At 44.5% G+C, this 15,757-nt stretch overlaps 1 protein-coding gene across 1 annotated transcript; it reads right to left on the bottom strand.

The window, feature by feature from the left end:
* Positions 1 to 3,447: 3,447 nt before the first annotated feature.
* TNIP2 (TNFAIP3 interacting protein 2) lies at positions 3,448 to 14,408 on the bottom strand. The gene is given in 7 exon segments (XM_017820822.1): positions 3,448 to 7,651; positions 7,653 to 7,748; positions 8,242 to 8,361; positions 8,750 to 9,031; positions 9,554 to 9,637; positions 11,464 to 11,769; positions 13,917 to 14,408. Coding segments are annotated over 7 exon segments (1,458 nt in total). The 5' UTR covers positions 14,364 to 14,408; the 3' UTR covers positions 3,448 to 7,528.
* Between the last annotated feature and the right edge of the window lie 1,349 nt (positions 14,409 to 15,757).

The following is a 15,757-nucleotide window of genomic DNA, read 5'->3' on the forward strand; positions in this document are numbered from 1 at the left end:
GAAGTAGGTGTACCTGCACATGCATGCCTATTGCCAGGAACACCCAAGTTTGAGATTCTCTGCAAACCCCCCCATTCCTTGTTCAGTCTCTGGTGATGCCATGTACCTTCATGTGTATTCCTTCCACTTCTCATCAGAGGGTTACTTTACATCACTAATTTTAGGTCTGACCTTGCAATAACTGGAACCATGAGCTTCAGCTTCCTGTTTAAAAGCTGCTCCCAGGACATGGCTCAGTAGTGATGAGGTTAGTTTGGATTTCACCTGCTCTTCCTGCAGGTTGTAGGCACTGTTCTGTAGAATTGGAGGACCTTCACGTGCTCTGGACACTCTCATGTCTTCCCCTCTCAACATGCTCACCCATCAGAGAGCATCCCAGACAAATAAATACTGACTGGTAACCAGGAGACTTGTTTTAAGAGCAATTAGAATAGGTCACTGTGGACCTCAATGAATTTTTTAACTGCAGTAAATAAAAAGGCTTTTATAGCTTTCCACTCCTGCCATGGATAGATGCAAGTTTTAACAACATTTAGACCTCATGCTCTCTCCAGGCAGTTGCATTGGGTGTGATGCCCCTCATCTGGGTTGTGCAGCAGCAAAGCACAGACAGACAGACTTCCGTCACTTCTCTGCTCCAGAGTATGACAGGGGACGTGTCCCTCATTCTAAGAATCATTTTATGCACATTCACAGTTGACATCTGTTCAATCCTAACTACAGGGACAGTTTGTCCCTCCCAAGTGAAGGTTTGCTGGCCTCTTAGTAGGGGTCATGTATTTCTGGAGAGCTGTCCCTGCAGTGGAGACCTTCCCCACTTCTGTGCCCAGATGGGCCTGCACTGAGATACCCAAACAGGGGGAAAGTTGCCTTCCTTAAGAACACATCCTCTCTTGTGCCCACCAGACATGTGTAACAGGTGCTGTTTCAGTGCATCACTAAACTGCCAGGGAAACACGGTGTGGTTTAGGGGTCCTGCCCTGTTGAGAGTAAGGAGGCCTTTGGAAGATGCAAGCTCCTGGTGGACTTCTGCCCCACTCACACCTCTGTGCTGCTGTTGCTCTTCTGGCTCTTTGCTTTGTCCCATTGTGATATGTGAGGGGCAGGGGTGGACTCTTGCCAAGTGCTTGAATGAGTCTTGGATACCCCTAAGGATGGGAACTGCTCTAGGTTTTGTTTTCTCAGGACACTACAACAGGTCTGTTTTGGGCCTTGCTCAGTGGCTCTGGCCAGAGTCAGTGCTCAAGGGCCAATTTCCTAAAATGTAGTATGTTTGTCTCATGGGGGACAGGCGTATCTGCTGGTAAGAATCAACCCGGTTTAGGGCTCAAATTTGGACTGGTTTTGGTGGAGGGCAGAGGCCAGGATCAAAGGAAGATCCCTTTTCCTCCAGAGGTGTCTGGTTCCCATCTGCTAGCTGTCTTTGGGGATGACACTTGGGAAAGCTGTCCTTCCTCCTGGGGAGGTAAGAACAGGCCTTGCAGGAAGTGGAGCAGGTGCTCAGTGCTGAGGTCAGCAGAGGAGCTGAGAGCCACTAAATTAGATCTGCATTGCTGAGGGCAAGTTTGGGTGGTGGGAAGGAGGAGTAGGATGCTCTATTAGACTGTGCTCACCTGCGGGTCATGAAGCACTTCACATCCCACCAGGTCCCCCTTTCTCTTGGTAGGTGATATTTTTTTCTCAAATGTCTGCGGACCTTTGCATGCCTCTGTGCATGCCTGAACTTCCCTGAGATGGTGGTGGTGATGCTCAGAATGAGGACTGATTCTTCTGTGGGTGAGCTCCTTTCTTTGCTCCTTTTCCCTCTTGTGTGAGCTGGGATTGCTTAGTCAAAGGAGATCTGAGTGTCTCTCACCTCCCCACTTGTGCGTCCCCAGAGAGATAGAGACCCTGCCTTGTTGTAGCATGGTCTGAGACCTGCTTCCTGCTTTGCATTGGGCAGGAAAAAACGAGGGCTTTATCACAGTGGGGCTGCTCCCAGAGCTGGTCCGTGTGCCTGTGGCTCTCCTCCCAGCTCAGGGCACAGCAGGTGGCTGGCTCGTTGAAACTACAGCTGGCACAGCCCAGAGAGAGGGATTGGAGGGAGAGGACAGGCTGTCATCTTGTGCCATCAAGGCACTGTTCCCATGGTGTAGGCTCTCATCTTGGCAGAGGAGGTAACCCCAGGTATCACCCAAGTCCAGACTGCTGTGGAGAAGGACATGGAGCTGAGAAACCCATTGTTTCATTCAACTGTGACATTTTGGGCTGTGCAGGGGAGGTTTGGGACGTGGCTGGAGGAAGTCTGGCTGCATGAAACTGAACAGCTCAGCAGTGTGCCAGTGCTGGCCAAAGAGCTGGTGGGCACATGCCAGGCTGCCTGGTAACACATCCCTTGTGTATAAACGGCCTGTAATATTTGTATGTAACTAAGGTGCCTACCTATGATTTAAAAAACACATCAAATGCTTTTTGTATGAAGACAGATTTGACAAAGAGATTTGGTGAGTGCAGGATGGGGGAGGAAGGTCCCACTGCTCTTTCCTCCCTCCCACTCCTTTAGAAATTAGAGGGTGAAAGCCTCAGACAAGGTGAGTTGCTGTGACACCAAGGAGGTGGGGGTCAGCACGAGCAGGCACCTGCCCTGCTCACGGGTGCTCAGCCCAGCAATCAGCCAGGTCTCCAAAAGATGTGCTGGAGAGCTGGCCCGGGGAAAGGTGGTGAGGCAACGAGTGTGGTTAAGCACAACTTCTAGAAGGCACCAAAAAAACCCATTTTAAATAAGCTGTCTTGTAACCCACCATCTGGTTCAGTGCTGTCCACACCAGAGCTCCATGTGCCATGGAAATACCTCAAGCTCCTGAGGGAGGCTGTTGGCCGCTATGGACACCGTACATCCATCACATACTGTGATGCCAGCAAGTGTAAAAAGAGGAGGAAAAAGTGGATGTACTAATGAGAAACGGGAAGAACACACTGAGCAGCAGTGGGAATGGAGACACAAGTGCTCTGCCACTGGGGATGGTTGGTGCCTTTCAGGAAGCCCCTCAGTAAGCAGTTACTGCAGCACCTTCTAAATCCCCATTTGACCTTGCTGGAGCCCTGAACCCCTAGCTAGGACAGCCTGTGGCAGGGAACACTTCAGTGAGGGTGGTGGGCTGTGCTTTGTCCTTAGCAAGGGATTTGAGGCATCAGGTGAGAAGGCAGGAGTGCTTAACCTGATACCCCATTCCTCTGCTGAGGTCCTGCTGGGCTGACCTGGTGCTTCAGAAGTATTTCTTGTGCTTTAGGTTTTAAGCTGAAATGCCCCCTCCCCCCAGCTGATAGCTACTGGAGCATGGTACTATGAAATATTACTACAGCATACTTTGAATTCACATAGATTTTGTAGAAAAAGCATTTGAGACTTCCCTTTTTTAGAATGAGAAGCACTGCTGTTCTGAGTATAATGGTGTGGCATCTTGTTTGGAATTTCCCTTGCTTTCTATATATACACATGCAGCAAAGCCACAGGAAATGGAAGTTTTAAAAAAATCATAGAGCATAGGTATCTGCTTCTTGAATAAATTTTATTCTTGTAGTCAGTTTTATTATTAGTGAGCACTTAATCTTTAGGCATCATTTAAAGCTTGTTTTAAAAGATGTGATGTCCTAAATCATTGGAGGGGGAAGCAGACATTGCCTTAGAAGTTGCAGGTTATTTGAGAAGCTTTTTAGGCTCGGTGCTGCCCGTGCTGCAGGATACAGCACTATTGTTGATCTTTTCTCCCTTGGGCTTTTGGGGTAGATACCAACATCTGAGGCTTTTTGTGGTTGTGTTTTCTAAGTTAAGTTTTCTAAGTGAGTCAGTGTTGCCTACAGCTGCTGTCGTGATTGTGTGCTACGGGCCTACTTCTGCATGACAACCAGCATGGTTATTAGTAAACAGCATTTACTTTAAAATCCCGAGCAAAATACATTCTAATTAGGTACATGAGAAATGAGGACCAGCAACTGGAGGTTATGCAGTCTGAAAACCTCATTGCTGGTGAGGTGAGACAGCTGCTCAGGAGCTCTGAGTTGCCCTGGGCCTCAACTCAAGTTGATTTCTAGAGCAAAACTGAGAGAAGGTCATTTACTGAAGGAGAAATTTTAGGGGAAGGGATGGACTAATCATGAAGGTAATTGGACAAAGCCATCTTGGCAGCTCTTAATATGCTAAGACATATTCCTACAGGTCCCAGAAGAGACAGTTATCTTGCCTGCTCTCAGCCTCCCTGGCCTTGCAGTCCTGGACCTCTGTCAGTTTTCTAGCACTGGCATGCCTCGGCAGTACAGGCACTGGTCACCTGAATGAGAGATTTATGGAAGCCTAAGTGGGCATTAACTTTCCCTGAAAACAGGGCTCATTGCTCTTGGATGCCTTCTGTTACTGATACAGCAAATAAAGAACCGAGTCCCATTTGGTCATACAGCTTTTCTGTATGATTTCAGAAGTCTCTTGTGTGAGGACGTGTCTCTGCAGTTTTACAGATGATGTGTTTCTGTGAACCAGTGTAGTAAAAATGGATAATGAAAGTTCACAAAGTTTATGCTGCTGAAGTTCCTTTCACTGTATGCAGTTACTTTCTTACTCACTGTGCCTTTACTGCTTTCTTTTAGGAAAGAAGTTGGGTTGTTCTTACCATTTGACCAAGAAAGACACACTACTTGGGTGACCGTCCAACAGGCAGAGAATACCAGTGTGAGGCCAGAAGGAGCTTTCCTTAATTTAAAGGGTTCAAAAATGCTGGAAACTCATGGCTGCTTTCATTTCAGTGTTAGGGCAGTGGAGCTGACAGGTTTTATGCATTCTAGTGTGAAAGTTGAGGAATGTGATTTGTGAATGTAGCTCATGGTGGCAGTTGCTGGGGATGCCTTGGTGTGTGTGCTTTGCCTGGTGAGGAGGGGGCAAGTAAAGACTTTCTAGTGTTTCTTCAAGAGATCTACCAGGCAATTTGGCATAAAAGTCAAAGCACTGCATAACAGACAACTTTTCTTAGGAGCAATAGTTTATGCCCTATCATCTGAAGCAAACATTTGCATGTTAGACATGGGTAGTTCTTCACAGTGTAACTGTTTTCTTGGTTAAGCCAAAACAAGAAAGAAATAGTTAAGGCTTTTTACCAGCCAGAAAGGAAAAAAAACCCTCAGTAGAAAATTATAAAGTAAAACAGCTCTGAAGGGAGGTAATTTTGTACAGAAAACCAACAGATCTGTCCTAGATTTTTGCCCCAGGTACTCAAATTCCAGTTGTCATTTATTGCAGCATTTATTGCTTTAGGTGGTAGCTGTAATCTGTGCTTGATCTATAACTTCACTTGTTTGTGTTTGTTGGTCCAGTGTTGTCCTTGCTGTTGGTATATCCAGTTTCCCAGCACTGAAGTGCCCTCCCTTCCCAGGATTAGTATGAAAATAACCTCTGCTTTGACTGGGGACTAATTCACAGAACTTAAATCCAAAAAAATATGTACTATTATTTTCTTTGTACTGCAGATTCTTGTCTCTAATTCTTGCATCTATTTCTAATAGTTGTAGGTCAGTCTGTCCAACTACCCACAGGGATTAACATGAGTGGAAACCTATAGGAGACTTGAGCTTCTGATGTATATTAAAGCAGTCATCATCTCTGCAATTAAAAACAGACACTGCCAAGATTTAACTTGCTTTACTGTTGATTTTGTTTTTTAACTGCCTTATGGGGTGAATCAATAAAAAAATCAAGTCCCTATTCTGCTGTATCAATCACTGGCAATATCATATTGATGTATACTGAAGCTGTAAACCAGGCTTGTTTAATGAGACCAGTCAGAAAAAGTAAGATTAGTTTATGCCACAGGAAGTTTAACCATGTTTCTCAGCTTATATTCTGTGGGCTGCATCTGATCTCTTAGGACCTTAAAAGGCAATGTAAAAATGGTCACTAAAAAAAGGAAAAAAATAAAAATTTCTGCATGTTTGTACATGTGTTGGTTAAAACAGGCTAGTAATCAATTACAGATTTGCAAGCAGTTGTAGATTAGATTAATAATAACCATTGCATGCAGCATGCAAGTGCAATGGCCCAGCCATCTTTTTTGGTATTATCCCACCTAAGGCAACAGTGGCATAAACCACTGTCTTCCTTTAGGGCTGCAACTGGATCCTGAAAAGGAAATATCCAGAAAAATACCCACAATGCTCCTAAAGTGTAGAACAGGGAACAAAGCAAAGCAGAAGACAGGACTGTTTTCTTTAATTATGAAGTGCCATGGTTGCAGCAGGCCTTTACTTTGTATCCCATCCTTAACCCCAACTCTTGCACAGTGAGAAACACCTGGAGCCAAGGCTGGGAAAAACTGTGGCGCTCTTATGTCTGTAAACTTTAATTTCAGATACTTCTTCTCAAAGCAGTCCCCTGCTATTTGCTGAAGTTCTCTCCAGTGCAGACAAGAAGAAATTTAAGGCAGCGTTGGCATAGTCATAGATGTGTGGCAAGGTAGGGCATTAAACATGTTCCTTTGCCTCTGAAAGGTCATTCTTCTGCTCAGAGGTGATTTTTTTTCAACATATTTGAAAATAGTCTGAGAAGCTGGTTATCACTGAAGTAATGAAATAAGTCATATCTGAAGCAGTGACCTTTAATTAGCCCTTAGTATAGCCACTGGGACTATTTCACATTTAAATACTTACACTGAAAGGGAGATTTTCAACCCCCTTACTAATGTAGTAAAGCAACTGCACGATCACTTTTATTATAAAAATAATCCTTAGGTAAAATAGGAATATAATCAATAATTACACAAATACACATTTACAAATCTGTAAAATAGTTACTTATGGCACAGAAAATATAAATATCCCTGTACCTTGTCTCTGTGCAAAAAGACAGGCTAGTTTAGTCAATAACCAGCCCTTTTATGGTTTTTTTTATCTCTTCTGATTTCAGTTAAACACAAGGATTTTCAGATGATACGTCTGAAAGTTCAGCATCAATAGACCAGAAAATACTTTCGCTTTTAATCCAGATAAAGCACAGTAAGATTTTTCCTATCTTTTGTCAAAATGTTCCTCCCTGTTCTTCAGCCTGCATTTTTGGAAGAAGAGGAAAATTTCAAGTTCAGTAACTTTTTTCACAAGCTGTCAGACTGCGGTAGAGAATTAGACCCAAATACAAGTCAAGCTGCACTCTGAAGCTGAACTACCACCGTAGGTTTCAGTTTAGTTGTAGTAGAATTTGCATTATGCTTGCCTTCTTCTTTGTAGCTGTCAAAAATAATTTTTCAGAAAAACACTTTGCTTTCTCTTGAGGCCTTTCATACAGTCCAAGAGAAGGTGAAATTAAGCAAGAGGTAGATATTGTTCATTCTCCTAATTCCCAAGAGCTCTCCATTTGAATTACTCTTGTTTAGGACTGTAGGAGATATGTATAGAGCCAAGTTTTATGTCTATAAAGTAGTGATTGACTTACACCCCCTCATATCCCGCGGTCACTGACAACATTCAGCAACGTGCTTGAGGAATTCATCGCTGAGTTCATCCCTGAAAAACCTCATGCAATGAGGGCATCTGAGTTCACCCTGTGCCCTGCCTTCGGATCCCGAGTTTCCATTGTCCGCAGGAGGAGAAGCTTGTTCAGACTGTGAAGGTGTTCTTCTCGTGCCTGTTTGGCCTGGGCTGTTGCCCTGTAGATGTTCCACATTCGTCTGTAGGTACAGATGATTTTGTTTACCAGCGTGAACTCTGAAATGACTACTTGTGTCTCTTGAGTCCTAGAAAGAGAAAGAAGAGCTCTTGAAAACGATGCAGTAAAAAGATATTCTTTAACAGGTGATGTTTTATCACCTTTATCTGAAACACTGCTCAAGTATTTATCAGATATTTGTAAATAAATTACTAATCAGGTTTTGCAGTGTTCTTAATATAGTTATAAAGAAGGTTTGTAGAAATATCAGAACACAGCCAGCATGCTACTTTAAAAATGCCACTGTTACAAAAGTCACAGCTGTCTTCATTCCAAGAATTCACCCTTACTATGTTGATCCAAAAATAGGAAGGAAAATAGACTGGAAAGGGATATTACATCTGTACTGGGAAGCATCTACTAGAACTGACTATGAAATAATGTAAGTTTTTGACAGCTGCACTGAGCTGAAATGGTTTTAGAAGTACTAAGATTTTATTAAAAATGTATTTAAAAGTATATTTTAGTCTAGAATACTGTTGACATGCTTTAGTTGAAAAAGTAGCATGCTGCTTTCTTACCTGTCTTCTTGCTAGCTGGTGTTGCAAACATGCAACTTCTGCCTGAAGTTCTTGTATTTTGCTCTGTGCTCGTTCTCTGTCTGATCTCTCAGATGTGAAATCGTCTTTATAAACGAGGACCTGAAAAAGAATTATTATGTTAATATTTGTTAAGTTAGAGCATTTGTGGATGAGACTGAAAAGCTGAGGCTGTGATTCCTTTGTTACTTATTCCCAGAATCTCTGCATTATCTTCTCTATCATATCTGTACTTCACAGGTACTTGTATTTCTTTTACAGTCTTTCATATTTTGTATTAAGGCCAGCAGAACCACATGCAGTTGTTTTAAGTAGCAAGTTTCCTTTAAATCTGTGTTGTTAAGTGTCTGTATAGCCAAATGTGGAAAGACAAATGTCTGGCAAATGTCTGGCAAATGTCCAGAAAATAAATTCATTTTTTCCCCTTGAACTTCAGTGGTCTAGGAAGAAACTAGGAATTCCTACTTCTAGGAAAAAGAAATTTAATGACCTGTTGCTCCAGCATTTGTATGCGCTCGTTATCTCCTTCACTAGCCTTCTTCATGTCTTCTAGTTCTCTCTTTGTTTTTATGCATTCATTCATTTTTTCTTCCAGTAGCTTGTTTAGCCGGAATATCTCCTTGTGCATCAGGTCAGAATTAGTTTGTGCTGAAGTCAGGCCGTGCTGCTGCTCCAGTTGTGTCTTCATCTCTTTCAGCTGCACGTGGAGTCGCTTCACATACTCATCCCTACTCGCATCGTATTTCTGCCATTTTGCATTCAGATCTTCCACCTGAAAGTTTAACCAGGAGAGACATGAAGAACAGGAAGACAAAAACTTCCAAGCTTTCACAAACTGTCTTTATGTGCAGGACCAGAATTCTCTGAAAGATAATCTAACATGCTGACCCGACCACTGAGTGTGGATAAACCACTGTGCAGGAGAGCAGGAGTTACCACGTTGTAAGGCAGACTCTTCACAGGCAGCCTTTCCCCTCTCCCAGTCCAAAGGGACAGTATTAAATAATGTGGAATGGAAGGGGTTGGTGGTCACCCTAGTCCTAGTGCTGTTCTCCTAGAGCGCAATACTGATGCGTGGAAGGAACACGAAAATCTTCTGCACTGTATTTTTAACAACGAAAACCCAATACGTTAAAAATAATGTAAGAAGCTGTTCTTGGCTAAGGGAACAAAAACTATGTTGAAAGGACTAAGAAGAATTGCCTTACATTTAATTAGATTAACCAGGCCTTGTCCCAAGTTTACTGTAATTCCAAATAATTGATCAACTCTTAAACAAAATGAAAGTACTCACGTGAGCCACTTTTTGTTTTAACATCCTGTTTTCATCTTGTAGGTTGCAGATAAGAGCTTGAAGTGAAGTTTCATTGTCTAAAACCTGTAATTTGCAGATAAGGTAAATGTTACTTGACATAAAAATCCCAGATGCTATTTGGCTATGCTGTTAAACTGGAAGTAACCTTTTTCTTTAAATTCCTCTAAAACTATTTGCTATCAATGAAATAATGATCTATTTATTTCTATATAGTGTGTTTCTAAATATTAATAGTATAGCCTACAGCTTTTATTATTAATAAGTAAAGGAAAACTGTACTAAGGTTTTTACCACCTTGGTACTGCTTTTAAATAGACCTGGTGACAACAGAGCTTAGCAGGTTACAAAAACTCCTTGGAAAACCACTTGTCTGGAGGGGCAGAATGCATGACAAAGGCAGAGATATGCCTTCATCTTGCTTTGTTATTACTGTCAGTTTTGGCCAGTACTAGGAAGAAATTACTGAGGGGAAAAAACCCTGCTTGCTAAATAATTGACTAAAATGATACCTCTTCTTTATAGTTGTGACATCTGCTTAAAAAAACCCCGGTGTACATGAGTAATATAGAACACTTTTGTGCAAAATTCCCTAGAATCAGCTAGTAGTGGCATCTGAAATTTCTCCTCTTCAACAGGGAAGTCCCCACTGTACAAGGTTAGCTACTTATTACATATATCAAAGTCAATCAAGTTTCCTGTCTATCAATTACATGTAAAATACGTGTAAATTTTCCTCAAAAATACCAAATGTTTCGAGTCCTTTACAAAGTCCTTTTTTCTTGTATCTACTCAACCTCTAAGTATTTCTTACAGGTAACTTTAACATGAGTAAGTTTTCTTTGGAAACACTGCTGGGAAGTTTTACAGAGTAGGCATGAGCACGTCAGCACAGATAAGTGGTCATGTGAAAAAAGCAGTACCAACACATAGGAGAAAGAGCATGAGACAGAATTATTCTTTTCTGTGAGAACTGGCTGTAGCACCCTACTTAATACTCTGACCAGTTATTTGAGGCAGCACTGCTAATGTTATTTCCTTGTGGTGTTATAATGAATTACCTAAAGACTCTAAGCCATCAGGACTTCTGCAGCAACAGAACAACGGGATCTGCCTCTACCCTACACTGAAAAGCTTCAGCTGAGGTGATGATGTGGCAAAGCCAGAGAGCCATTAGCAAAGTACACCAAAATCCAGGTGTTGGTTCTCCACAGTAGTGTTTCTGCCACCGTCCTATTGTGAAGCGTTTTTTCTAAACATCTCTCCTGAAGAGAAACTTGGCCTTGCAGTGGGATGCCAGGGGGAATCCCAGAGCCAAAAAAAACCAAAAAAAGGTAAGACACCTTGACTCATTCTTCCCTAACCAACTTTCTGTAGGTCTGTACTACATGTGCAAAGCCAAATCCTGATCTGAGAAAACCACGTGCTCTAGAGTTCTTAATATAAATACTACTTTGAAATATCTCTATTTTGTTTTGTGATTTTGATACTTAAATAGGCAATCAGGAGAGATCCCCTTCAAAAACACAGCACCATCTAGTGCTGCACAGAAGCACAGGGTGGTATAAGAAAGGTACTGTCTCCTATATATGGAGAGAAGAATTGTAGTTGTGGAATTGCTGAGGTCAAAGGAACCTCTCAAGTTCTTCTCCTCCCCAAAAAAAGCATCCAATGATGAGATGAAATAGCCAAAGTTAAAGTGATAGCTGCTTCCGTCCTAAACTTTTGGTACTTGGAATTATTTAGAGCTTGCCAGGGTAGTCTTTACACCCTACATGAAATTGTTCAAAGGGATGTACCTCGCCGTTCCTCAGTTACAACTATCATATTGTAATTAACACCGTAGAAGCTAATAAGACTTTAAAGACACTTAGTAGTAGCTATAAGAATACCTGATTAGATCTTTCAGTAGGTATCTGGTCATCTGAATTCCTCTTCTCTTTTCTTTGCTTCTCTTCTAGACACTTTGCCAGATGTTGACACATTTCTGCTGTGGAGGCTAATTTGCGTTGAAGTTGGTGAGTTTCATCGGTGAGTGAACGGCACAAAACATCACTGGTGGCTTGAGCCTTCTCCTTCTCTGCCAAGGTCTTCTGCAGTCGTAAGATTTCTCTCTCCTTTTCATATGGAGGTTGATTTATCATCTGCTGTATCTCTCCATTTTTCTCCTCTAGCTGCTGATGCAACTTCTGTACTTCCTAAACAGAAGGGGGAGGGGAAGTTACTTAAAAGCAAAGTAAACTCAAAAGCCAAAATATGTCTAAGACTGAATTCCCTGTTGCAGTTATTCCATATTGCTCCTATACTCACTGCAAAGTACCTAAAAACTAAAAAAAAATCCAGTTCATCTCTATATAATTACAGGACCTTGGAACTGACAGATCACACAGTCAAAATCTTCTTGGGCAACTATACAAGTACTTTCTAGTCTGTAGAATGGAGGAACAAGCAGCAAAATTCAGGAAATATTTATGAATTTAGCAACAAATTGAAGATGGAACTTACAAGAAACAATGTATTTTAAAAGGAGTAAACTTTTAAAAGGAGTAACTATGGAGACTGAGAAACGCTTACAGGTCCTGCACTCTAAATTACCAGATAGTAGAGATTTTCCTCAAAAAAAAAAAAAAAGTGGAACTGTAAAGTCATCTTATCAAAACCCAATGCAGTGCATTCACTGCCTGGTGCTGTCACAAGGATAAAGCAGAGGTAGCACACAGGGCAACTTTTCCCACCTAAGAAAGGGTGGGAACAGTAAGGTAAGGACAAGCAAACAAAATCTGTGGGGCAGCAGTGGCTCTAGTTTGGCCATAGCTGACTCTCCAAGGTAGGTGAGGGGGTCTGACACACCCTTAGGAAACAACCCTGTATCTTGTTGCTGCACGTTCTTGTTGGTTTGGAAACTCTGCATCCACACTGCATTAAGGTAACACCTCTGCAGGTGTTTTGAGAAGGAAGAGGTTTGCTTGCTGACTGGGGCAAACCACCTGTGGTTCCATGCACCTGAAATACACCAGTCCTGACTTTGTCAAAAAACTTGTGCTCTATACCCTCAAGAAGTAGCAGATGCTGGTAACAGAAACCTCAGCAGCACTGCTCCTCCAGAACCAAGGGTGCCCTGGATGCCAGCACAGACCATGAGACAGCTACAAACTTGACTCTATCATCCCAGTTATTATTTTCAGTGTCAGTTATTTCAGTGTTCTGATTGGGCATAAAATTTTATTCTTTCAAGAAATAAATCTTAACATCTACCACAGAGAAATAGCACTTGTTCTTATTACTGACATTTAAATTCTTTAGCCCCATGCTAAATGCTAAAGATATACAGCATCAGCCTTCAAAATATGTTCAGATACCACGGGTTTGTCATCTGTCTGCGAAGTGTCAATAAGATCATCTCTTATAACAAATTTCCAAGCATGAAGTTTTTAAAATGTATTTTAGGTGAGTGTCATATATGGAAAATGTTTTGTATAAGCATTAGGTCAAGAGACTGCTTATGACAAAAATACTCGTTTCCATTTTGAGTACTGTTTCTCAGTTTGGAAATTACTTAATGCAGCTTCATCTGGAAACAAATGCTTTAAAATTCTTTTGAGTATTTCAGACTGGACACAGGAAAGTCTTAATGACAGTAACCAAAACAGCACTTGTGGTAGATGGGAGGGATGCAGTTTTGAGACTTTTTTTCTGTCAAAAAAGATACTGATTTCCCTATCTATTTCCTCACAATCCAAACTTGTCAGATGATACTTCTCCAAGTTTAAAAATGCTGCCTTTATGTCAATACATAAGAGCATTTTAAGAAAAAAAACAAACTACACTTTAATATAAAAACTGGTGGCATCATCTTAGAAAACTGTTGCATCTGATAATAATTTTCAGTAAGTAGTCTTCTATAAGTAATATGGAATTCCAAATTCAGGCGGATTTTTTTACTGTTTTTCTTTTTTTCCTTATGAAAACAGTTGCATGAAGATTTATAACGCCACGCTAAGTCTTTGTTTTAGGATTTTACGGTTTTGAACTTAACGCTAAATGGAAGCCACTGTCGGATACAGAGGGCTGAGTTGTTTTGGAGCAAGTCCTGTAAAAGGCACCAGCATCGCTAGGCGAGGGTGCAAACACTCCCCGTGTGTCTGTGCTCCTGAGCCGCGCCGGGCGCGTCCCTTGCGCGCCCCCAGCTGTTCCCATCACCCGAGCGGGCAGTCTGGGAGCAGAATCCCCGCATCCTGCGCTCCGCACCAGCGCTGCTGCGCTTAAACCCCTCACTTTCTAGAGAGCCGCGCGGCGATGCCGCCGCCGCTCCCGCGGGGCCCCTCCCTGCGCTCCAAAGCTTTACCTGGCTCAGCGCTTCCACCCTCCGCGCCGAGAGCCGCTCGCTGTCCCGGAGCTGTTCCCGGGCCTGTCCCAGCTGCTCCAGCAGGCTCTCCACCAGCGAGCGGGCCGGCTCCGCGCCCGCCGCCGCCTCTCCCGGCGCCGGGGGCTGCGGCTGCCGGGCCAGGCTGCCCCGCAGCTCCCGGATCGTCGCCTCCTTGGCCGCCAGCTGCAGCTGGAGATGCTTCAGCTGCTGCGCGGACTCGTGGTACAGGGTGCAGAGCGCGTTGTACCGAGGCACTTTGTTCTTCAGGCTCCTGTTCTCCCGGTGCAGCTTCTCCAGCGTCTCCTCCACCTGCCTGAAGCGGGCTACGAAGGGGTCTGTGCTGCCGCCCTCGCTTACCGAGCACATGGCCGGGACAGGTCCCTTCTCCTCCTTCTCCAGGGCGAGCAGTAACCCGGACAGGTGCATAAAATCCCGAAGCAGAGCAGGGCCCTGCCAGCAGATTCTCCACTCTTCCGCCTTCCCCGCCGCAGGAGGCGCGGCCGCTCCCCTTTAAGGGCTCGGCCGGGCCGGGGCGGGGCCGCTCCGCCCCCGGGAGAGCCCCGAGCGGGCACGGAGCCCTTTCCCCGGCCGCCAGCCCGGGATTCGGCCCCGGGGGCAGCGTCAGGCGGGGAACCCCGGCAGGGCCGAACGGGAGAACAGGCAGTGGGGGCGGGGGGAGAAACCCGGGGGCGAGGGAGGAGCCCCGGGGCGAGCGGGAGGCTCCGAGGGGACGGGGAAAGTCCGGGCTGAGGGGGGAAAGAGGGGAGGCGGCGGCAGGAGGGGCGCTGGGCGGGGAGCGGGGCCGCGGAGGGGAAGCGGGGGGTCCCGGCGGGGCGAGGGTCCCTCGGGGAGCTGGAGGACGGGGCCGGCTCCGCCTTGCGAAAGCCCCGGAGCGCGGCGTCCTCCCGGCGCCGCTGCGGGAATTCCCGGCTCGGGACGGGACTTTCCCCGCCGGCGGCGGCCCCGGGCCGGGCCCCTCGCCCCGCTCCGCCTCCCGGGACCGGCCGGGATGGAGCACCTGCATCCCACCCTGGCCCTGCCGCCAGATCCTGAGGCAACAGCGGGAGAAAAAACGCCCGGGAAATGCTCTGTGTGTGTTGTACCTGCACCGGTGGCAGGGGGGTGGCTCCGGACCCAGAGCAGCACATCTCTCCTCAAAAGCCGCGTGCCTGTGCAGATTTGGAGGAGCATCTTTCTTAAGAAAGGCCTCGAAGACATCAAAATTCATGTCGCCAGCCAGTGTTTATATGCTCAGGATGAGCTGACGAGACCAAAACCAGCTCCCTGACACTGAACAAACAGGTGCCCACTGGCTGTCCCTGCGGGGAATAACTTTTTTTATTGGCAGCGTAGAGACAGAACTTGTTAATCAATAATGTTGCTGTTAGAGAGGTCACGCTGGTGTGGTGTTTCTCATAGGAGGACGGGGAGTACAGTAAGCTGGACTGAGAGTATATTTTGGATTGGTTTAGTTATGTCCATGTTACTATTCTGGTGGAACAGCATGGCAGGAAAAAGCCTTAAACTAGTATGAAAACAAAGCCTAGATTACATTTGGTTATTGCTTGTAATAATATTAATTGTATGCATATGTATGCGTGTGCATAAGAATGTGTACAACATGGAGCTCTGTGTGTGCACACAGCCTTATTGCACAAGGTTCAGCACAACCACAGGAGATGTTTCTGGACCAAGAAGCCCAACTGTCCAACAGAGAGCAAGTGAAAATCACCACATGCAACTGGTAGAGGGGGCAAAAAGATAAGACTTTAATTGATGAGATAGAGATTAGCCACCTGTGTTAGCAGGTGTCAGGGTAA

This window comes from Lepidothrix coronata, unplaced genomic scaffold (assembly GCF_001604755.1).
Source record: "Lepidothrix coronata isolate B3197 unplaced genomic scaffold, Lepidothrix_coronata-1.0 Scaffold85, whole genome shotgun sequence".
In the NCBI taxonomy this organism is placed as follows: domain Eukaryota; kingdom Metazoa; phylum Chordata; class Aves; order Passeriformes; family Pipridae; genus Lepidothrix; species Lepidothrix coronata.